This window comes from Lampris incognitus, chromosome 7 (assembly GCF_029633865.1).
Source record: "Lampris incognitus isolate fLamInc1 chromosome 7, fLamInc1.hap2, whole genome shotgun sequence".
In the NCBI taxonomy this organism is placed as follows: domain Eukaryota; kingdom Metazoa; phylum Chordata; class Actinopteri; order Lampriformes; family Lampridae; genus Lampris; species Lampris incognitus.
The window spans coordinates 63,943,816-63,969,229 of record NC_079217.1 but is presented as its reverse complement, the minus strand read 5'-3'; the positions used below and the strand labels follow the sequence as shown (position 1 = coordinate 63,969,229).

Sequence of the window (25,414 nt, the reverse complement as noted above, 5' to 3'; positions counted from 1 at the left end):
GGCTTCATCTTGTACAATCTGAGGTTTTGTTAGGGCTTCCAGGTTTGGAAGACATGGATACATGGACTGAACTGACAGTTCAACCACAACTAAGTCATGACTGAACCGGCTGCCACAAACACGCTGGTTTCTCTGCAAACGCCAGAAAAAAGAAACGATGAAGGATACGTGGCAAGGTGAACTCTCTTTGTAAGTGAGTCATTCGGTTTCGCGTGCCGAATAAAAACATTTTGATTTGTTGAGTTTTTCTTTCCCTCCTCAAGTCTTTGAACCTCCAAATCCATCTTTGATAATCAATGGCGTTTTTGGCTCCATCCGCATCTTTCGCCGGCATGTCCTTCAGGTGGGTGGAGGTCCATTAACGTATCTGAGCACCAGATGGAAGCTAGGCAGGAGTGTGTTGCTTCGATGGCATGGTGGCTGCAGGGGGCCCCAGACCGAGCAGGCCAGTAGGGTCAGAGCCGCAGCCAGGAGGAAGTAGAGGAAGGCTGAGGGGATCCAGGAGTGCAGGCCCCTACGGCCGGACGTCAAACTGTGGGAGGAGACAGAGGAGATGTTGGCAAGAGGTGGAACGAGAACTGAAAACTCCTATTTAAGGGCAAGAACTGCTACTTTAGTGATACTTTCAGTAAAAGTACTGATTAAAATAAATAAATAAATAAACCACACAACTAAGAGTAAATTAGTTTCTTAGTGAAAAACCATTTGAGCAATTACTTTTAGAATTACGTTCGTTTTAAAACTAAAAATATGAAATATTCTTTGGTTGACAACCCATATCATTCCAACCTGGACAAACGTACTGGATGAGCAAACCACATTTATTCTGACACTGTACATCTCCAGAAACACCCATTATCCCCAACACATGGACCTTTTTTAACCCAATTCTCCATCCATCCACCGGTCCTGGGTACGACGTTAAACTGCAACCGCCGGGTCGTCGGCGACTAAACCGGCACCCCCACTTCAACCCCTGGTTGTTGTGAGGAGGGTGTGTGGACACCCAGCAGGACTACAAACAAAACCTGTCATTGGGCGGATGAGTTCCTCTGTGAACCAACGGCCATCCATACCTGGAGAGGAGCTAGGGACCACCAGGTACTCCCCCTACTGACACACAATGATGACTCAACCTGTTGAGGTATCAGCTGTGCTCCTACGACCTCCATAGGTCATACGGAACTGATGATGATGATGATGATGATGATCCATCCATTATCCAAACGGCTTATCCTGCTCTCAGGATAGTGGGATGCTGGAGCCTATCCCAGCAGTCATTGGGCGGCAGGCGGGGAGACACCCTGGACAGGCCGCCAGTCCATCACAGGGCCACCACACACACATTCACACCTAGGGACAATGTAGTACGGCCGAGTCACCTGACCTACATGTCTTTGGACTGTGGGAGGAAACCGGAGCCCCCGGAGGAAACCCACGCGGACACGGGGAGAACATGCAAACTCCACACAGAGGACGACCCGGGACGACCCCCAAGGTTGGACTACCCCGGGGCTCGAACCCAGGACCTTCTTGCTGTGAGGCGACCACGCTAACCACTGTGCTGCACCTATTTAGCCTCTTGTAGGAAAAAAATAAATCCTGTAAAATGGGCCAAAACTTGCTAAAACATTTTAAAATGAGGGTGTTTTATGTCCTTGAATCTCCGTTTCTGCACTGCCTCCAGTATCTTTACATAAAACTCAACAGTTTCCCATCTGCCCGCTTTGCTTTGGGTCACTCTGGAAACGGCCTTCTACATTTTACCACTGGTGCTTTTTGTCAATTTTTATTGTTTTAATCGGTTTGCAGTCTTGGTGGATCGTCTTCACTTTTTTCCGCTCCTTCCAGTAAAATCACAAAGTGACATTTTATTATAAGTCAACTCCAAGTAAAAGCTGCTTTGATTTTATTCCTCTTTGAAAAGTAGAGGGACGATTTTACCCAAGTACCGTAAGATGCGTACGTGTAATTCACTACTTTCCACCTCTGGACGTCAGCTGGCGGCGTGTCTGGACGGCGCCACAGGGTCAGCGCCTCACAGCAAGTTAAACAGGGAACTGAACCACCAACCCCGCCAGCGTGCAACAGCCTACTTCCACACACAGAACCTGCGTATGACAGTGTTACCTAGCACTGGTTCAACCTGCGTGGGATAAACCCATATCCCCCATGAGTCTTGTTGGACCCGCGTCAGACCTGACCAGACCGGAGGACCTGTGTCGACCCATTCACACCGACCGTGCTCTCTTCCCAGATCGCTGCTTCGGTGTCAAATGAGTCTACATTTGGATTTTTCTCGGTGGGATTGAAAAACTTTTTGCAGATTGTTGTTCCTCTGCATGGACGCTCGGGGTCTCTCACCGTGTTTCTCTGTGGACGGGACCCTCGGCCTCGTGAAACCGGGGATTCTCTTCGTTGCACTGGAAAAAGGACAGAATAATACAGAGAAATGTTAAAGTCCAATCGAAACCAGTCATCAGATTTGACTTTTCATGCCTAAGACTCTTGATCAAGACATTATGAGACATTCATACCGATGACACATCTGACAGTAGAAACAATAACACATCTGACAGTAGAAACAATAACACATCTGACAGTAGAAACAATAACACATCTGACAGTAGAAACAATAACATATCTGACAGTAGAAACAGTAACACATCTGACAGTAGAAACAGTAACATATCTGACGGTAGAAACAGTAACATATCTGACGGTAGAAACAGTAACATATCTGATAGTAGAAACAGTAACATATCTGATAGTAGAAACAGTAACATATCTGACGGTAGAAACAGTAACATATCTGACGGTAGAAACAGTAACACATCTGATGGTAGAAACTAACATATCTGACAGTAGAAACAGTAACATATCTGACGGTAGAAACAGTAACACATCTGATGGTAGAAACTAACATATCTGATAGTAGAAACAGTAACATATCTGACAGTAGAAACAGTAACATATCTGACAGTAGAAACAGTAACATATCTGACAGTAGAAACAATAACACATCTGACAGTAGAAACAGTAACATATCTGACAGTAGAAACAATAACATATCTGACAGTAGAAACAGTAACATATCTGACAGTAGAAACAGTAACACATCTGACAGTAGAAACAGTAACACATCTGACAGTAGAAACAGTAACATATCTGACAGTAGAAACAATAACATATCTGACAGTAGAAACAGTAACATATCTGACAGTAGAAACAGTAACACATCTGACAGTAGAAACAGTAACATATCTGACAGTAGAAACTAACATATCTGACAGTAGAAACAATAACATATCTGACAGTAGAAACAGTAACATATCTGACAGTAGAAACAGTAACATATCTGACAGTAGAAACAGTAACATATCTGACAGTAGAAACAGTAACATATCTGACAGTAGAAACAGTAACACATCTGACAGTAGAAACAATAACACATCTGACAGTAGAAACAGTAACATATCTGACAGTAGAAACAATAACATATCTGACAGTAGAAACAATAACACGTCTGACAGTAGAAACAATAACACATCTGACAGTAGAAACAATAACACAACTGACAGTAGAAACAATAACATATCTGACAGTAGAAACAATAACATGTCTGACAGTAGAAACAATAACACATCTGACAGTAGAAACAATAACACATCTGACAGTAGAAACAATAACATATCTGACAGTAGAAACAGTAACACATCTGACAGTAGAAACATAACATATCTGACAGTAGAAACAGTAACACATCTGACAGTAGAAACAGTAACACATCTGACAGTAGAAACAGTAACACATCTGACAGTAGAAACATAACATATCTGACAGTAGAAACATAACATATCTGACAGTAGAAACAATAACATGTCTGACAGTAGAAACAATAACACATCTGACAGTAGAAACAATAACACAACTGACAGTAGAAACAATAACATATCTGACAGTAGAAACAATAACATGTCTGACAGTAGAAACAATAACACGTCTGACAGTAGAAACAATAACACATCTGACAGTAGAACCAGTAACACATCTGACAGTAGAAACAATAACATGTCTGACAGTAGAAACAATAACACGTCTGACAGTAGAACCAGTAACACATCTGACAGTAGAAACAATAACATGTCTGACAGTAGAAACAATAACACGTCTGACAGTAGAAACAATAACATGTCTGACAGTAGAAACAATAACACATCTGACAGTAGAAACAATAACACATCTGACAGTAGAACCAGTAACACATCTGACAGTAGAAACAATAACATGTCTGACAGTAGAAACAATAACACATCTGACAGTAGAACCAGTAACACATCTGACAGTAGAAACAATAACACATCTGACAGTAGAAACAATAACATGTCTGACAGTAGAAACAATAATTTTCGTTGTGTTTGCCGTGTTCCTGTTGCTTTGGCAGGAAAAAGAAAAGGTTGCCCAAAAGAAGCTGAACGATGGGGACCTCTATTAAAAAGAGAAAAAAATAAAGAAAAGTTCTACTTTTGTATTTGATTTTGTAAAGTATAACAACACAAACACGCTGTATGGACAGAGGGAGATTCCCAGAATGACACTGCTCCACATTACCACTCGTCCACCCCGCCACTCTTGACGTTCAGCTCGGGGACTCGTTAAACATCAATGGGGCGGGGCGTCCGGGTGGCGTGGCGGTCCATTCCGCTGCCTACCAATACGGGGATCGCCGGTTCGAATCCCCGTATTACCTCCAGTTTGGGGCGCCTGTTCTGGGGGGGGGGGATCCTCCTATGCCCTACGTCCCCCTGGGGAAACTCCTCACTGTCAGGTGAAAAGAAGCGGCTGGTGACTCCACATGTATGGGAGGAGGCACGTGGTAGTCTGCAGCCCTCCCCGGGTCAGCAGAGGGGGTGGAGCAGAGACCGGGACGGCTCAGAAGAGTGGGGTCAATTGGGGAGAAAAAAGGGGGAAAAGCTGGTTTCTAAACGACTGACTGACTGACACACACACACACACAGACACACACACACACACACTCCAGCTCACCTGAAGATGTGATGGATGCCTCACACTCATCCAATCAGAGCGGGAGTTGAGGTCATGTGACAGCACATGTGCACCATCATGGCAGTTGTCATGGAGAAGGGATGCTGCTTGATAGGGGTGGTCCATGCAGTTACCCTCAGAGTAGCCCTGAGAGACACACACAGACACACACACAGACACACACAGGACAGACTAGCTTAAAGCCAAAGTTACCCTCATCCAATATGACACCTAGCAAGGGCAACTTGTAAAGTAGGGAACTCCAGAGCGCCACCCTTTTACACACAGACGCACACTTTGACCGTGAAAAGGTACATTTCCTGCCCCTCTTTTTTGTGCAATTCATCATTCTCATTTAATCTGTCCCTTGCATGCAGTTCTCTCCCCCCCTCCTCCCCCCCTCTCTCTCCTTCAGCAGCCATTAAACCAACAGCTAACGCTATCTCCCTCCTGGAAGTCTTTCTCCCTCCCTCCATTACCGCCCACCGGCATCCTCCCCCCTCTCCTGCATCAATTCCTCTTCGTCGTTTGCTTCCTCATGACTCTGCATCCCTCGCTCTCTCCCTCCCTCCCTCCCTCCCTCCCTCTCTCTCTCCCTCCCTCCCTCCCTCTCTCTCTCGCTCTCTCCGACACTGCCTCTCAGTATTCATCCGTCACTGTTTACAGGACCAACCCAGACTGAGGACGCGTGACAGGGCCCGTTTGCACCTCAGTGTTTAGGCGACCTACAGGCATCTTAAGAAGAAAGGTATGGAAACACCCAGAGACCCCGGGAGGGAGGGAGAGAGACATTAGCAAGAGAGACAGAGAGAGCAAGCGAGCGAAAGAGAAAGACAGAGAGAGAGACAGACAGACAGACAGACAGACAGACAGACAGACAGACAGACAGACAGAAACACAGACAGAAAGAGAGAGACAGACAGACACAGACAGAGAGACAGACAGACAGAAAGAGACAGACAGACAGACACAGACAGACAGAGACAGAGAGAGAGACAGACAGAAAGAGACAGACAGACAGACAGAGAGAGAGAGACAGACAAACAGACAGAGAGAGCGAGCGAAAGAGACAGAGAAAGACAGACAGACAGAGAGAGAGAGACAGACAGACACAGAGACAGACAGACAGACACAGACAGACAGAGACAGACAAACAGACAGACAGACAAACAGAAAGAGAGCGAGAGACAGAGAGCGAGACAGACACAGAGAGAGACAGACAGAGAGAGACGGACAGACAGACAGACAGACAGACAGACAGACAGACAGACAGACAGACAAAGAGACAGACAGACAGACAAACAGAGACAGACAGACAGACAAACAGACAGACAGAAAGAGACAGACAGACAGACACAGACAGAGAGAAAGACAGACAGAAAGAGACAGACAGACAGACAGACACAGACAGACAGAGACAGAGAGAGAGACAGACAGACAAACAGACAGAGAGAGAGAGACAGACAAACAGACAGAGAGCGAGCGAAAGAGACAGAGAAAGACAGACAGACACAGAGAGAGAGAGACAGACAGACACAGAGACAGACAGACAGACACAGACAGACAAACAGACAGACAGACAAACAGAAAGAGAGCGAGAGACAGAGAGCGAGACAGACACAGAGAGAGACAGACAGAGAGAGACGGACAGACAGACAGACAAAGAGACAGACAGACAGACAAACAGAGACAGACAGACAGAAAGAGACAGAAAGACAGACAGACAAACAGACAGACAGAAAGAGACAGACAGACAGAGACAGACAAATGTCCCTCATCACCAACTGCAACTTCACAGTGCTGTCTGCACCGGAGGCTGACTCCTGGGTGGCTCCTGCAGCAAGTGGAGTTGAAAATATACCAAATAAGATATTAAAATCACCCAAATTATTTGTTATCTTATGCCAAGTATTTAAAACAGGGTTTGAATCTGGCAAAATACCATCTTAAATCTATTATGAATACAATACCAAAATCTCTTGGTGACGACCCGAGGCAGCCATTAAATTACAGAGGGATCAGCCCGGTGAGCACAGTTCACAAGCTGTTCTCCACTATATACTTCATGAGGCTCATGAGGTACCCCGAGAAAGAACGGCTCCTCGTAGAACAGCAAAATGGCTTTCTGTTTCTGGGGGGGGGGTCCCCTTTTTCTCCCTAGTTGTACTTGGCCAATCACCCCGCTCACCGAGCCGTCCCGGTCGCTGCTCCACCTCCTCCGCCGATCCGAGGAGGGCTGCGGACTACCACATGCCTCCTCCCATACATGGGGAGTCACCAGCCGCTTCTTTTCACCTGACGAGTTTCACCAGGGGGACGTAGTGTGTGGGAGGATCATGCTATTCCTCCCCAGTTGCCCTGCCCCCCAAATAGGTGCCCTGACCAACCAGAGGAGGCGCTAGTGCAGTGACCAGGACACATACCCACATCCGGCTCCCCACCTGCAGACACAGCCAATTGTGTCTGTAGGGACGCCCGACCAAGCCGGAGTTAACACAGGGATTCGAACCGGCGATCCCCGTGTTGGTAGGCAATGGAATAGACCGCTATGTCGCCCAAATGCAAAATGGGTTTCTTAAGTCATGGTCATGTCTTGATCACATCTTTGTGCTGTCTACAATTACAACAAATAGAATTAGGGAAAACAAGTCAAAAGGATCATTATCCACTGTCACAAGGCTTTTGGTGTGATCAGTAGGGATCTTTTAGCTTAGAGACTCGAGTGGGGGGTGAGTAGAAAATTCTAAAAGCTCTCTACAGCGACCCCATAGCATGTGTAAGATAGAACGAGTATCAAACAAACTGGTTCCAACAGCATGAGGGGTGAAACAAGGTGACCCTTTGTCCCCCACATTGTTTGCAATTTATATAAATTATTTGGCCAAAGAAATTAAATCCATAAATTGTGGACTAATGTGTGTAAGGGAAATGACAAGTATTCCTGAGTATGCAGACAGCATAGTTTTACCATCTCCATCCCAACACAAACTGCAGCAGATGCTCTCCTTTACTAATGAGTGGTGTAAAAAATGGAAACTATTAAAAGAAAAGAAAACTGAAATAATTCACTCTAGAAAACACTCATTTACCCACAGCACTTAACAGTTTAAAGTTGGATCTCATAAACTGAATCATGCACACTCATAAATATCTTGGTTTCTATGGCGATGGACGTGTGAATTTCACAAGGTGTGAAGGTTCTTGCTAAATTAGCAGGTAGAGGAATCACTGGTAAAAGTCAAAATTTGAAGGATCCATCCATCCATTCCATTAATCAAACCGCTTATCCTGCTCTCAGGGTCGCGGGCGGGGATGCTGGAGCCTATCCCAGCAGTCATTGGGCGGCAGGCGGGGAGACACCCTGGACAGGCTGCAAGGCCACATGACTTTCCAAGCAAACGCTAAACCGCTTCAAGCTTGTATGTGCCCTGTGCTTGATTATCCTGCCAGAGCTGGGGGCCTTAAACATATCTCTGTGTCCATCAGTGCAAAACAGTGTTAGAAGATATTTTCTGGTTGTGCACGAATATGCACCAAGTTTGGGTGCAGTGGGGGACATGGGATGGGAATCATGTGAGGCTTGTCAGAAGATATGTATAGCTCAGTTAAGGAATCAGTTACTCCATGTTTTTTTTTTAATTTTTAGATTTTGATATACTATTTTTGACATGGGGAGAACATGCAAACTCCACACAGAGGATGACCTGAGACGACCCCCAAGGTTGGACTATCCCGGGGCTCGAACCCAGGACCTTCTCTGCCAGTGTGCCGGCAATACGGAAGAACGTAGGTTGACGAGAGAAATATTTATCTGGCATAAACAAATCCTTGGTTCTTGGTCTAAAGATACGTGCACGTTGTTCTGCAACTCTGGGTTTGGTGAGGCTCTTTTTTAAAAATAATTAAAAGCTAAACATTGGTTTGTTTAGAGAACCTGCGTTTGCCAAGGTCAACGGGCAGTGAGCTGATGATATATGGACGAAACAACAACCACGTATTTCCATGTTGATAAGAACTGAATATTGAGCAGAGAATTATTTATGTGCCCTGCTGGGAGCTGGTACTATGTTATCTCTGACTGGTGAAACTGGACGGAAGGTGTTTATTCATTTAGGATATTTATTTATTTGTTTTTGGATGTTTCCCCTTTTTTCCCCCCAATTGTACTTGGCTAATCAACCCACTCGTCTGAGTCGTCCCGGTCTCTGCTCGACCCCCCTCTGCCGATCCGGGGAGGGCTGCAGACTACCACATGCCTCCTCCCATACATGTGGAGTCACCAGCCGCTTCTTTTCACCTGACAGTGAGGAGTTTCACCAGGGGGATACAGCACGTGGGAGGATCACGCTATCCCCCCCCCCCCCGAACAGGCGCCCTGACCAACCAGAGGAGGCGCTAGAGCAGCGACCAGGACACATACCCACATCCGGCTTCCCACCCGTAAACACGGCCAATTGCGTCTGTAGGGATGCCCGACCAAGCCGGAGGTAACACGGGGATTCGAACCGGTGATCCCTGTGTTGGTAGGCAATGGAATAGACCGCCACGCCACCCGGATTTGTTTTTGTGTTTATGTTTGTCCCTAACTGACTGCTGAAATAAGTCATCGTTATTACATTTTCAATAAATTACTTAAATTTGACCGTATGGCCTCAGTGTGGTACGTTTAAAAAACATGGTGGTTATATCACACGTGATACAGCACCACATGTATGGGAGGAGGCATGTGGTAGTCTGCAGCCCTCCCCGGATCAGCAGAGGGGGCGGAGCAGAGGCCGGGACGCCTCGGAAGAGTCGGGTAGCTGGCCAGTTATAATTGGGGAGAAAAAACAAAATCACTACGTGGCAGAAGGGGCTGAAGGGTACTTTTTAACAACAGCTTGAATTTCCTCGCCTGCAGAAAACCTCCAGAATCAGCATTTCTGACCCCGTTGGCTGTTGGGTGACGTATGGTACCTGCGTGTAGCATAGCTGACTAACTTTACTCATCCTGTCCACAACGCATTCATCGTTGACGTAACTCCTGGGGGAGGCAGAATGCTGCCACACCGTTGACTTCAGGGGAGCAGGAGGATTTTCCAGCTCTGTGGTTTCTCCGTCATCTACGACTCTGGAGGTGCCACGGTGTCTCCAAAAGTGCAGCCGCAGGTTACCGGTAGGCCACGATGTGTCGTCTTGGAGCTTTGTTCTCTTTCTCCAGACGGATGCTCGATGCTGGCGGCACGGTGGCGCGGTGGTTAGCGCAGTCGCCTCACAGCAAGAAGGTTCTGGGTTCGAGCCCCGGGGTAGTCCAACCTTGGGGGGGGGGTGGTCCCGGGTCATCCTCTGTGTGGAGTTTGCATGTTCTCCCTGTGTCTGGGTGGGTTTCCGGTTTCCTCCCACAGTCCAAAGACATGTAGGTCAGGTGACTCGGCCGTACTAGATTGTCCCTAGGTGTGTTTGTGTGTGGGCCCTGTGATGGCCTGTCCAGGGTGTCTCCCCGCCTGCCGCCCAATGACTGCTGGGATAGGCCCCAGCATCCCCACGACCCTGACAGCAGGACAAGCGGTTCAGATAATGGATGGATGGATGGTTGGATGGAGGGTGCTTGGTGCACATAATCAGGCGCGGTTGGAGAAAAAAGATATATTGGGAGAGCGGCCAACCCTGCTTTTGATTCTGAAGGTTTACATTGGGAGGTCATTGTGGCTGATTTTTGATTTAGAACAAAACATCGTGACACCCCTCCTTGTCCAGACCGACCCAACTCCGACCGTCAACGCAGGACTGAGGAATCAACGGCCATTTTGAAATCCATATATTTAAGATATTTCACTCACGCTCTAATCCAGAATTACCAACAATAAAAACGAGAGGAAAATGAGCATCGGTTGCTAGGTAACCACTTTTGAAAAGCAACTGGGGATATTATAGTTAATAGTGAGAGTCCTAAAATCATCCATTGACCACAGAATGACCACGTAAGGGAGAACGCCTGCCTTTGGTGCAAAACTCAATTAGAAATCCGTGTTCAGTCATTTCTAATGCAGGAACGAACAGCTCAGCAGCGTGCTTTTAATTCTCACCTCTCTGTCCGTCTGCACAGCTTTGGAACAGGAAGTCCTTCTCTGCGACAGGGCGGGGCTCTGGACACCTAGCCAGGCGCTCACGCGGCCGTGGTCGAAGCTAAATGGCTGGCTGCTTGGCTGTGCGTTAGGAGTAGAGGTTGTCCACCGGTCCCTCGAGAGCCGACTCCCACCTTCCTGAGGGACGACAAGCAGGAAGGTGTTGGGATGGGTGGGCTCAGGCCAACCCTCCGGCAGCTGAAGAAAACAGAAACAAAATGTGAAATACAACACATAAAGATTCCTGTCACAGAGGTACAAAGCTGATGAAGATATGGGAGAGAGTAGTAGAAGCTAGGTGAAGAGCAGGGCTTAATCTGTGCTGGAGCAAGCCGGAGCATGCTCCGGGACCTCCCAGATTTGGACCGGCACCTATTTGATTGGCTCTGCCACCTCGTTCATCACCATAAAAATCTGTAAGAACCTTTTCTCTTATCCAAAGGAGTTGAATCAAGTGCAACTGGACTTGGTATATATCCGTGAAGACGTTGCACCTCTCATCCAAGAGGCTTCCTCAGTTCATGCCTTCCTGACTAGACCAAACTAGTCTGACTGGCTGGTGATGAGACTCAGAACTTCTGAGTCATAAATTCTCATAAACTCTGAGTCTCATCAGCAGCCAGTCACACTAGCTTGGTCTAGTCAGGAAGGCACCAACTGAGGAAGCCTCTTGGATGAGAGGCGAAACGTCTTCACGGATATATACCAAGTCCAGTTGCACTTGATCCAACTCCTTTGGATAACCATGACCTGGATGAATGAGAACATTCACAGACACTTTTCTCTAACCTTTAGTGTTATCTGTTCTGTCACTCTATTATTTCCCATTGACGTTTTTCGTAAATCGCTTGTTTGCCTACGTTTGATGCATTTCAAATCGGCTAATTTTTTTAAAGAGAGAGAGAGAGAGAGAGAGAGAGACAGAGAGACAGAGAGAAGAGAGACGTCAGTCACTCAAGTCACGCAGTGCACGCCACGTCACAGGAGCTGACATTACCGCCATATCAGACTCACAACAACTAGCCGCCTACTCCATCAAAAGCCATTGATTAAAAAATGTCAAAAAGACAGTCAGATGAGTTTAGCTTTTTCAGACCAGCAGGGAAGGGCACAGCACAGCACAGCAGCAGCTAGCTAGCACAAGCCTGACAGCACCTGCCACTAGCAAACACGAGGAGCAGGAGGAAAAAGAGGAGGGGAACGAGCCGGAGGGCTCCTCTACATACAGGATGAGCCAGCGGTAGAACCTTGGACCAGAGGGCGTTTTGCGGAAGCCTGGCAAGGAATCTGGAGAAATGTATGCTAACACGAGGGAAATAGCGAACAGGATACAACGAGTTAACTGATGATTTAAAAGTACTCTCCCCACAGTATTGGTCGGACGACCTTGGGGCACCGTTTGGGGGAGATGAAGTCGAAAGACTCTGCCAGCAGTTTAGAATCGGTTGCGCACGGAATGTCATCCGGGCATATAGGGAAAACAGGGACAATGGTGGGACATTTGTCCCAGATGGACTGAAAGACCTCTCGGCAGCAGTGAACACTGTCCCCATCTCAAGTGCAGAGTGTGAGAGGGGCTTTTCCCAGATGAACCTACTCTGCACCGCCAACAGGTCGTCTCTTCACACATCCACCATCTCCACGCTACTCTTCCTTTGCCTTGCTGGACCATCGCTCACCCTGACCAACCCCATTCCATATGTGAGGTCATGGATTACTAAAGGACACAAAACTGCACAGGACACTGGGAGTAAAGTAAGAAGCAGGGAGGAGGAGGCTGAAGGCTCTACTGATGTTTTGTGGGCTGTTTTGGACAAATGAATAAGAGGTACTTTTTAAAAATTATTTTCTGCAGTGTTATTAACTCAGCCTTATAGTTTTGGGCTGGTGATCAGTGTGTCGGGTCAGATTGTGCAGTTCAGGCGCCGTAGCCTGTATGCGTTGTATGCTGGCAAGTTGTTTGATGTTTTTCGTCTAAACATCTGAAAGTTTCTTTAGCTCGGCATTAACTTGGCGAACTTTGCTACTGTGCATGTGTCTACTGCCTCGTTGTCACATCAGGCGAGGCTAGGCTCGTCTGTTTAATAAAAGCAACAATAAAATTATTGGTCGAAAAGCACGTGACTATTGCGTAGCTGTTTCAGCATAATGAAAAGCACTGTTTTGTGCATTTTTAAAATGTGTTCTGTGACTTTTTTTTCTCTCACCCCTAACCTGCCGGAGCAGCACCCTCTCAGTGCTCTGGGACCTCCTCATTTACAAATTAAGCACTGGTTGAGAGGAGAGGTGATGATCAGCGAGCAGCAGTATGGTTTCATGCCAGGAAAGATCACCACAGATGTGATGTTTGCTTTGAGAGTGTTGATGGAGAAGTATAGAGAAGACCAGAAGGAGTTACGTTGTGTCTGTAGATTTAGAGAAAGCATATGACAGGGTGCCGAGAGAGGAGGTGTGGTATTGTATGAGGAAGTTGGGAGTTGCAGAGGAGTATGTAGGAGTGGTGCAGGATATGTATGAGGGCAGTGGTGAGGTGTGCAGTAGAAGTGACAGATGGGTTCAAGGTGGAGGTGGGATTACATCAAGGATCGGCTCTGAGCCCTTTCTGGTTTTCAATGGTGATGGGCAGGTTGACAGACGAGATCAGGCAGGAGTCTCCGTGGACTATGATGTTTGCAGATGACATTGTGATTTATAGTGAGAATAGGGAGCAGGTTGAGGAGAGCTTGGAGAAGTGGAGGTATGCACTGGAGGGAAGCAGAATCATAATAGGAGCAAGACAGAATACATACGCATGAATGAGAGAGGACAGCAGAACGGTGAGGATGCGTTCAAACCTCGAAACACGCTGCACCAGAAATTGGTCCACCCCAAGGATGGGGTCCCCCGGCACAAACAGAGTAATATGGTGTACGCTGTTAAGTGCCAGGAGGATTGCCGTGACTTGTACATTGGGGAAACCAAACCAACGCTGGCTAAGAGGATGACACAACACAGGAGAGTGAACATGTCAGGCCAGGACTCCACAGTCTACACCATCTACAGGCCAGGACTCCACAGTCTACACCATCTACAGGCCAGTGGCCACTCTTTCAAGGATGAGGATGTGCACATCCTTGATAGGGAGGAATGCTGGTTTGAACGGGGAGTCAAAGAGGCCGACTATGTGAGGAGGGAACGACCATCCCTGAACTGAGGGGGAGGGGGGGACTAAGAGTACATCTGTCACCATCTTACAATGCTGTGATTGCAGCAATCCCTAATCCTCTATGAATAATACACATAAGCAATAGTCGAATCCACATTTGCATATGAAACTGGTCATCGTTTTCGGTCATTAGGCACTGTACTGTACTGTATTGTTTATAAGGGTGGGATACCTGCAGTCAGTTTAGACCAAAGAGGTCACTTAGATGATGAATCATATCTGTCAATAAATTCTGTGTCCAGATGAACTGATTCAACCTTGTTTGATTTTATTACCAGGATTGATGAGCATGCACCAAGACAAGTCTTGGCGTGGTCATCGTGCTGCACTCCCTCCCATCCAGTGCAAATGCTAATTGTGCATCTGTACAACAGGTTTATGTGAATCTAGGTGATATCATTCCTTACTTGTATCATTCACTACCATTTCCATGCCTGTTCACATCGACTGTCACTTTTCACTTATACTCTCTTCTCTTCAACGACCTGCGGTGTGAAATCTGACTTCCACCATGAATACTGCTCATGCTCGGCTCAGCACTCATCCCACAGCCTCGTGTTCTGTCATTTCTTTATTTTCTTTAATTATTGCACATGGTATTTACCTGTATACATGTGTGACCAAGACCAACGTACCAAGTCAGATGCAGGGATGCAACGGGGGGGGGGGGGTGGATATGCAGAGAGTGAAATGCACTCAGGCACTGCATCAGCGGGGGCGCCAAAAGACCGTACGCAACAAAACGTAAGAAATATGATACGTGACTATATATTCTAATCCAAAATTCTCATGTAACTAATAAATATTAAACTTTTAAAAAACAAATGGGCCTATAACCAGAATTATTTACTGTACACTGCACTTTTGGCGCCCCCGCTGATGCGGCGCCTGTGTGCATTGCACCCTCTGCACCCCCCCTCATTGCACCCCTGCAGCCCCCCTCATTGCACCCTCCCCTCGTTGCACCCCTGGACCCTCCGCTCATTGCACCCCTGCAGCCCCCCTCATTGCACCCTCCCCTCATTGCACCCTCTCCTCGTTGCGCCCCTGGTCAGATTCCTTGTATGCGAACATACGTGGACATTAAAAACCGAGCTGTGATGAGCTCGTCTTGTTTGAAGTGTAGTACACACACACACACACATACACAGTTCCATACAGGATGATTGACAGCTACACAACAGGGAGGAGATTGAACACGTGCAGGAGGAAGAGGAGTCTCCATAGACGGACTATTATACAGCGATAAACAAAGGACAACGAGGAGACACCGAGGAGACAATAAGGAGACAACGAGGAGACAACAAGGAGACACCGAGGAGACACCGAGGGGAGGACTCCAGGAGATAATGGAGTGTTATTTATCGTCACCGCCACTCAGGAAATGAGCAGTTTATGAGGCGGGCCTAACTCGCCAAAGGATGAGGAATAAGAGCAGGACTGAAGAGGACGGAAGTTGAAGAACTCCGTCTCGGACAAGTGCAAAAAAAAAAATCAATCTGGGTCTTAAATCAAGACACGGTCCCAGCACCACCCTCACCCTCTCACCAAACCAGGTGAGAAATTCCTCCACTCCACAAAACACAACATTAAAACAAAGGTTTAGATCAACACACTCTTTCACACATTATACATCTACAAGGCAGCCACGTTCTTTACTTATGGGAATTATATTTTTGAGATGGCAGCCGTGCTCTTTATTCAGAAAACATTAGGGACAAAAATGAAGGTTGAATTATCCAACAAGTCCAGGAGGATGCTGGTCCTGGCCGTGGACCAACAGACCAACTCTTTACCCTTGTAGAAGTGCTGAGGGGCTCATGGGAGTTCGACAAGCCAGTCTACATGTGTTTTGTGGACTTTTGGAAGGCTTACGACCGTGTACCCCGGGGCACTTACTCTGTGGGGGGGGGGGGTACTGCGGGAGTATGGGGTACCGGGGCAGTTGCTACAAGCCATCCGGTCCTTGTATCACCAAAGTGAGAGCTGTGTCCACATTCTCGGCACCAAGTCAAACGGGTTTTCGGTGGGTGTTGGACTCTGGCAAGGTTGTCCCTTGTCTCCAACTCTGTTTGTGATATTAATGGACAGGATCTCAAGGCGCAGCCAAGGTGAGGAGTGTGTCCGTTTTGGGAACCTCAGAACTGCATCTCTGCTCTTCTCAGATGATGTGGTTTTGTTGGCTTCATCAGAACGTGACCTCCAGCTCACTGGGACGGTTTGCAGCCGGGTGTGAAATGGCCGGGATGAGAGTCAGCACCTCCAAGTCTGAGGCCATGGGGGGGGGGGGTTGTGTAACGATCATGAATCAGTAGACTCACTAGCCAGTTGGCTAACGGGTCGGACCCTTCCCAGACAGCAAAATAAAACTGGATCCGCCCCAGTGTTTTTTTGCACAACGGGCCGATACTTTAGGAGGCCACACTGGCCAGAGGAGCGGGGCGGTGTAGGAGCGGATGCGATTGATCTGCCGGAATCGGTGCAGAGGCAGGGGGGCGGTCTATGGGCGGGTGTGATTCCTATGCGGATCTGCTGGACTGTGGGAGGATCCAGCCCGGTGTCAGGTGCTATGAGGCTTTAGTCGACTGGTTAACGTATTCACCCGTGATGTGGAAGACCTGGGCTCATGTCCCGGCTGCCCCCCGAATTCGCTACAATATTTTCAAATACAAATAAATATCTTGCAAACTTCAAAAATACATTTTTTTTGGAGGGGGGGGGTTTGTTTTTCTAATTAAACCTGACGGCTGTAGGACTCACCGAGTCTGCTTCCTGGTTGGTGACGTCATGAGGGAGGTCAGACTGAGAGTTGAAGGAACTGATGCAGCTCCACCTCTTCCTGCCATCCCTGCAATATGGCTGGTCTGGGTAACACACACCTGCACGCACACACAGACACACACCTTCACGTCAGCTGAGGTAGCGTTAAGCCTCGACGCCTCCACATGACATGAAACAGCATTTCACCTCCTACTCAATGTATTTACCTGCTCCTCCCTCTGTTAAAAACATCACACTGCGTTTGTAGTTTACATGAGGAGAATCCCCCCCCCCCTTTCTCTCCCAATTGTATTTGGCCAATTACCCCACTCTTCCGAGCCGTCCCGGTCTCTGCTCCACCCCCTCTGCTGATCCGGGGAGGGCTGCAGACTACCACATGCCTCCTCCCATACATGTGGAGTCACCAGCCGCTTCTTTTCACCTGACAGTGAGGAGTTTCACCAGGGGGACGTAGCGCATGGGAGGATCACGCTATTCCCCCCCAGTTCCCCCTCCCCTTCCCCCCGAACAGGTGCCCCGACCGACCAGAGGAGGCGCTAGTGTCCCACCCGCAGAGAAAGCCAATTGTGTCTGCAGGGAAGCCCGACAAAGCCAGAGGTAACACGGGGATTCGAACCACCGATTCCCGTGTTGGTAGGCAACAGAATAGTTCGCCATGCTGCCCGGATGTCCAGCGCATTGGTAATTTACATATGAGAAGAATATTATTAGACGTCTTTGTCCTAATGCAGCTCATTTGGAAGATGTGGCTGGGCAGTCCACCCCAGAGTTTACTGGTATCTTACTTTAAGACAGCTTATGGGATACGCAGTGCTCTCATAATTAATAATCATAACGAATAATCATAAGAAATAATCATAAGGAATAATCATAAGAAACAATCACAATGAATAATCATAATAAATAATCATAACGAATAATCATAACGAATAATCACAATGAATAATCATAAGAGATAATCATAATGAACAATCATAAACAATCATAAGAAATAATCAAGAAATAATCATAATGAATAATCATAAGAAACAATCATAATGAATAATCACAATGAATAATCATAAGAAACGATCATAAGGAATAATCATAAATAATCATAATGAATAATAATAAGAAACAATCATAATGAATAATCATAAGAAACAATCAATGAATAATCATAAGAAATTATCATATGAATAATCATAATGAATAATCACAAGAAACAATCATAATGAATAATCATGAGAAATTATCATAATAAATAATCAATGAATAATCATGAGAAGTTATCATAATGAATAATCATAATGAATAATCATGAGAAATGATCATAATGAATAATCATGAGAAATTATCATAATAAATAATCAATGAATAGTCATGAGAAATTATCATAATGAATAATCATAATGAATAATCATGAGAAATGATCATAATGAATAATCATGAGAAATGATACATTTAATGATGAAGAGTTTCTCTTTTCAGAAGTGAGATCCCAGATCAGTGTGGATCAGAGGGTTTTCTGCTGAGGCTCCGGTGTTTCAGGACGACCTACCGGTGTTGGCGCTGAAGTAGGACGAGTCGGCCTCGTCATGTGACATGGAGCCCCCGATGTCGACGGAGGGGTCCCACTCCAGCCCCAGGGGCTCATGGGTAGCGGGGGGCGAGGAGTGTCTGGAGGAAGAGGTGGACTTTGGTGATTGGTGGAGCTCCTCTGGAAAGAGAGAGGTTTGGATTGATTGGCTAATTTTTCTTATTGATCCCTAATTGGGGAAGCCAGTGAAGATGACCAGCGGCGCCACACCGGTCACGTGTCCGGACTCACAATGAAACACATCAGATGAACAAACACACACAGGGCACCTGACTGACACATGTCCATCATGTCTCACAAACAAGCACTGTAAAACCACACAAGGGAGGAAAATACCACCACTTTCTTTCTTTGTAAATGTAAGGGCAATGATAATTTAAATAAACAAATAATAATTTATAATAATAATGATAATTTAAATACATCTAAAGGTAAATAATAATTTATATAAATACATTTATAATAATAATAATGAATCATAATTTAAATAAGTTTAAAAGGTAAATAATATTTAAATACAGCAATAACTTATAACAATAATAATGAAAAATAATTTGAATGAATTTAAAACTTAAATAATAATAATTGTAAGTGTAACCTGATGTAAGGAACACATGATTTTTTTAATTTAATTTTTAATTCAAGTGTGGTTTCTTGTTTTTTTTGTGGGGGGGGGGTATTTTCCCCCCATTTTCTCCCCAATTGTCCTTGGGCAATTACCCCACTCTTCCGAGCCGTCCCGGTCGCTGCTCCACCCCCTCTGCTGATCTCCGGAGGGCTGCAGACTACCACATGCCTCCTCCCATACATGTGGAGTCACCAGCCACTTCTTTTCACCTGACAGTGAGGAGTTTCACTAGGGGGACGTAGCGCGTGGGAGGATCACGCTATCCCCCCCCCTCGAGCTGGCGCCCCGACCGGCCAGAGGAGGCGCTAGTGCAGCAACCAGGACACATACCCACATCCGGCTTTGAACCTTCAAACACAGCCAATTGTGTCTGTAGGGACGCCTGACGAAGCCGGAAGTAACATTGGGATTCGAACCTGCGATCCCCGTGTTGGTAGGCAATGGATTAGACCGCTATACTACCCAGACGCCCCAACAAGACTGCTCTCTAACGGTGCAGATTGTTTCCTAGCAAAGCATGTTAGCTTCATAACGTGTGGTGACTCATAACGTGTGGTGGCCCATAACATCTGGTGGCTCATAACATTTGGTGGCTCATAACGTGTGGTGACTCATAACGTGTGGTGACTCATAACGTGTGGTGACTCATAACATGTTATGGCTCATAACATGTTGTGGCTCATAACATGTGGTGACTCATAACATGTGGTGGCTCATAACATGTGGTGGCTCATAACATGTGGTGGCTCATAACGTGTGGTGGCTCATAACGTGTGCTGTCTCATAACATGTGATGGCTAATGACATGTGGTGGCTCATAACATGTTGTGGCCCATAACATGTGGTGACTCATAACATGTGGTGGCTAATGACATGTGGTGGCTCATAACATGTGGTGGCCCATAACATGTGGTGGCTCATAACATGTGGTGGCTCATAACATGTGGTGACTCATAACGTGTGGTGGCTAATGACATGTGGTGGCTCATAACATGTGGTGGCCCATAACATGTGGTGGCTCATAACATGTGGTGGCCCATAACATGTGGTGGCTCATAACATGTGGTGGCTCATAACATGTGGTGACCCATAATATGTGGTGGCTCATAACATGTTGTGGCTCATAACGTGTGGTGGCTCATAACATGTGGTGACTCATAACGTGTTGTGGCTCATAACGTGTGGTGACTCATAACGTGTGGTGTCTCATAACATGTTGTGGCTCATAACATGTGGTGACTCATAACATCTGGTGGCTCATAACGTGTGGTGACTCATAACGTGTGGTGACTCATAACGTGTGGTGACTCATAACGTGTGGTGGCTCATAACGTGTGGTGACTCATAACATGTGGTGGCTCATAACATGTGGTGACTCATAACATGTGGTGGCTCATAACATGTGATGACTCATAACATGCGGTGGCTCATAACATGTGGTGACTCATAACATGCGGTGGCTCATAACATGCGGTGACTCATAACATGCGGTGGCTCATAACATGCGATGGCTCATAACATGCGGTGGCTCATAACGTGCGGTGACTCATAACGTGTGGTGACTCATAACGTGTGGTGGCTCATAACATCTGGTGGCTCATAACATGTGGTGACTCATAACATGTGGTGACTCATAACATGTGGTGACTCATAACATGTGGTGACTCATAACATGCGGTGGCTCATAACATGTGGCGACTCATAACACGTGGTGGCCCATAACGTGTGGTGGCCCATAACATGGGGTGGCTCATAACATGGGGTGGCTCATAACATGTGGTGGCTCATAACATGTGGTGGCTCATAACATGTGGTGACTCATAACATGTGGTGGCCCATAACATGTGGTGGCTCATAACATGTGGCGACTCATAACATGTGGTGGCTCATAACATGTGGTGACTCATAACATGTGGTGGCTCATGATGTCTGACCGAGCTCCGGGGTCGATCGGCAGTGGGCAGCAGCATCCTGAGGGGGCTTATTACACACTGCCTCGTCTTCAACCAGAGACTCGGACGGACAGCCGGAGTCTGGACCCTGAGACAGAATACAGTCATCCTCAAACACCTTGGAGAGACAGACAGACAGACACACAAAGAGACAAGATACAGACAGACAGAGAGACCACCATACAGAGAGACACACACAGACAGACAGAGACACAGAGAGACATATAGGCACGGAGAGAGAGATCAAGACAGACAAAAACAGAAAGAGACTATAAATGATACACAGTAACACTGCAATTTAGTTGACTATTTATTTTTTTCAGTTGCCATTTTATTATTTTGTGTTGTTTTTCAGCCAACAGCTTTCTTTTGATGTTTATGTGTTGTGTTGTTGGTGTGTTGATGTTAATGTGGTGTGTTGAAATCTGTCTTCCTTGTTGTGAGTCGGGGAGATTCGTTACATTTCAAGAGTTTTTATTCTTGTTTGAACAGTGTTGTGTTTTTGTTTCAAGGCAAAAGAATAAATAGTGAGGAAGACCGGAGCACAGGGGCGAAAAGATAAACAGTGAGGAAGAGCAGAGCAGAGGAGAGAAATGAATGAACAGCGAGGAAGAACAGAGGAGAGAAAAAAGTAAACAGTGAGGAAGAGCAGAGCAGAGGAGAGAAAAGATAAACAGTGAGGAAGAGCAGAGGAGAGGAGAGAAAAGATAAACATTGAGGAAGAGCAGAGGAGAGGAGAGAAAAGATAAACAGTGAGGAAGAGTTGAGCAGAGGAGAGAAAAGATAAACATTGAGGAAGAGCAGAGGAGAGGAGAGAAAAGATAAACAGTGAGGAAGAGTGGAGCAGAGGAGACAAAAGAAACTGAGGAAGAGCGGAGCAGAGGAGAGAAAAGAGTAAACAGTGAGGAAGAGTGGAGCAGAGGAGACAAAAGAATAAACAGCGAGGAAGAGCGGAGCAGAGGAGAGAAAAGATAAACAGTGAGGAAGAGTGGAGTAGAGGAGAGAAAATATAAACAGTGAGGAAGAGCAGAGCAGAACAGAACAGAGAAAATAATAAACAGTGAGGAAGAGTTGAGCAGAGGAGAGAAAAGATAAACAGTGAGGAAGAGCAGAGGAGAGAAAAAAATAAACTGCGAGGAAGAGCGGAGCAGAGGAGAGAACAGATAAACAGTGAGGAAGAGCGGAGCAGAGGACAGAAAAGAATAAACAGTGAGGAAGGGTGGAGCAGAGGAGAGAAAAGAATAAACAGCGAGGAAGAGTGGAGCAGAGGAGAGAAAAGATAAACAGTGAGGAAGAGTGGAGCAGAGGAGAGAAAAGAGTAAACAGTGAGGAAGAGCAGAGCAGAGGAGAGAAAAGAGTAAACAGTGAGGAAGAGCAGAGCAGAGGAGAGAAAAGAATAAACAGCGAGGAAGAGCAGAGCAGAGGAGAGAAAAGAATAAACAGCGAGGAAGAGCAGAGCAGAGGAGAGAAAAGAGTCAACAGTGAGGAAGAGCAGAGCAGAGGAGAGAAAAGAATAAACAGCGAGGAAGAGCAGAGCAGAGAGAAAAGAGTCAACAGTGAGGAAGAGCAGAGCAGAGGAGAGAAAAGAGTCAACAGTGAGGAAGAGCAGAGCAGAACAGATAAAATAATAAACAGTGAGGAAGAGTTGAGCAGAGGAGAGAAATTAATGAACAGCGAGGAAGAGCAGAATGGAGGAGAGAAAAGAGTAAACAGTGAGGAAGAGCGGAGCAGAGGAGAGAAAAGATAAACAGTGAGGAAGAGCAGAGGAGAGAAAAGAATAAACAGCAAGGAAAAGCAGAGCAGAGGAGAGAAATGAATGAACAGCGAGGAAGAGCAGAGCAGAGGAGGGAAAAGATAAAACAGTGAGGAAGAGCAGAGCAGAGGAGAGAACTGAATGAACAGTGAGGAAGAGTGGAGCAGAGGAGAGAAAAGGGAGAAGAGGAGGAATGAAAAGGAGGAACAAAGGTCAGGAAACAGGAAGTCAGCTGGAGACTTTATTAAGTAGAATAACAATCAAATCTCCAGGAAGATCAGAGGTGGCTGGTTGTACAGGCTTGTGTGTGTGTGTGTGTGTGTGTGTGTGTGTGTGTGTGTACCAGTCTCATGCTGAGCAGCCTGGTGTGCAGCCTTGCGATGCGGTTGAACACCTGGCTGCAGTTCAGCATCAGCTCCAGCAGGTGGCTTTCGATGTCCTGGGCGTCCGACGGCTCGCCCCGCTGGATCAGCACCTCGCCGCGCTCCAGCAGGACGCTCACGTGACCCGAGATCACACACACAGACGCCTGGAAGGCCTGGAGACACACACACACACACACACACACACACACACACACACACACAAACAATTTATTTCCGAGTGTGTTCCAATGTCTTCCCTGTTTTTCCCCAATTGTACCCGACCAATTACCCCACTCTTCCGAGCCGTCCCGGTCTCTGTTCCGCCCCCTCCGCTGATCCGGGGGAGGGCTGCAGACTACCACATGCCTCCTCCCATACATGTGGAGTCACCAGCCGCTTCTTTTCACCTGACAGTGAGGAGTTTCACCAGGGGGACGTAGCGCGTGAGAGGATCACGCTATTCCCCCCAGTTCCCCTCCCCCCCCGAACAGGTGCCCCGACCAACCAGAGGAGGCGCTAGTGCAGCGACCAGGACACATCCGGCTTCCCACCCGCAGACACGGCCAATTGTGTCTGTAGGGACGCCCGACCAAGCCGGAGGTAACACGGAGACTCGAACCGGCGAACCCCGTGTTGGTAGGCAACAGAATAGACCGCTACGCTACCTGGACACCCCATGTCTTTTCTCCCATTTTAATGAAAATAATAGCAAATATGAAACATGCACTGAAAATAAACCACACACACACACACACACACACACACACACACACACACACACACCTACCTGAAGTTCTCGTATCTTGTCACAGGAGTTTCCTGTCAGGTGCTCCAGTTCTGTCAGACGGACGTCCAGATCAGCCAACCACAGAGCTAGCTCCTCCCTCTCCACATCGAACCCCTCCCTCTCTGTGACAAAATGCTGAGAGAGAGAGAGAGAGAGAGAGAGAGATTACCCATATCTCTCTATATACATGGTACTGTATCTATGTGAAGGTGGTGGATGGACAGTGGCTCATCTGACCATTCACAGTGAGATCACTCTCAGACATACACAACTCCAAACATCAACTACTTTATATTTTTTGCCAAATTTTCACATTAGGCAGTTCACATTGGGCACTCTGTGTGGGGTACTGTGGGAGTATGGGGTACCGGGGCAGTTACTACAAGCTGTGCCCATATTCTCGGCACCAAGTCAAACATGTTTTCGGTGGGTGTCGGACTACGGCAAGGTTGTCCCTTGTCTCCAACTCCGTTTGTGATATTCACGGACAGGATCTCAAGGAGCAGCCAAGGTGAGGAGTGTGTCCGTTTTGGGAACCTCAGAATTGCATCTCTGCTCTTCGCAGATGATGTGGTTTTGTTGGCTCCATCAGAACGCGACCCCCGGCACGCACTGGGACGGTTTGCATCCGAGTGTGGAACGGCCGGGATGAGAGTCAGCACCTCCAAGTCTGAGGCCATGGTTCTCTACCGGATTGCTGCCTCCAGGTTGGGGAAGAATTGTTGCCTCAAGTGAAGAAGTTCAAGTATATACACCAACATATGCTTTAGCATTAAAACAAGCATACCTCGGTATTAAATAACTGCTATGAATGCTGTCAGGCGATCAATTCCCCTCCTCATGGTGTCCGTGTAGATTTATCATGCCTCATCACCAAAATCTACAGCTCGCCAAGTCATATATTCTATTCTTCCACTGTTTTCCCTCCCACTTCTTGTGGTCTCCTTCTCTTTGTGTTAAGCCAGAAACACACCAAATGATTTAAAGGCCGACTGCAGCGCTGATTTGCCATGATGGCTGATTCTCAAAATGATATATCATAAAATCAAACATGACTGATTCTTATAACTGAAACGCGGACAAGCCTGAACTCCTCAACAGGTGTGTGAGTCTGACTGCAGTCATAGCCGGTGTGCGTGTCTGTGACTGTAAGCCACCAAACTCGGCGGTTAGATGTGTGATGCCGAGTCTTTTCCCAGTCGCCTGGGACTAGA

The 25,414-nt window shown here is 46.8% G+C and overlaps 1 protein-coding gene across 1 annotated transcript in view; it reads right to left on the bottom strand.

Moving 5' to 3' along the window:
- Positions 1-339: 339 nt before the first annotated feature.
- si:ch211-137a8.2 (uncharacterized protein LOC777613 homolog) overlaps positions 340-25,414 on the bottom strand; it is a 37,686-nt gene continuing 12,611 nt past the window's right edge. Inside the window, exons 5-13 of the mRNA XM_056282922.1 lie at positions 24,201-24,335; positions 23,392-23,586; positions 21,336-21,413; positions 18,677-18,812; positions 17,116-17,234; positions 11,112-11,348; positions 5,121-5,193; positions 4,338-4,387; positions 340-420 (exon numbers count right to left, since the gene is read on the bottom strand). Coding sequence (XP_056138897.1) covers positions 340-420; positions 4,338-4,387; positions 5,121-5,193; positions 11,112-11,348; positions 17,116-17,234; positions 18,677-18,812; positions 21,336-21,413; positions 23,392-23,586; positions 24,201-24,335 — 1,104 coding nt within the window. The remainder of the gene's footprint in view (positions 421-4,337; positions 4,388-5,120; positions 5,194-11,111; positions 11,349-17,115; positions 17,235-18,676; positions 18,813-21,335; positions 21,414-23,391; positions 23,587-24,200; positions 24,336-25,414) is intronic.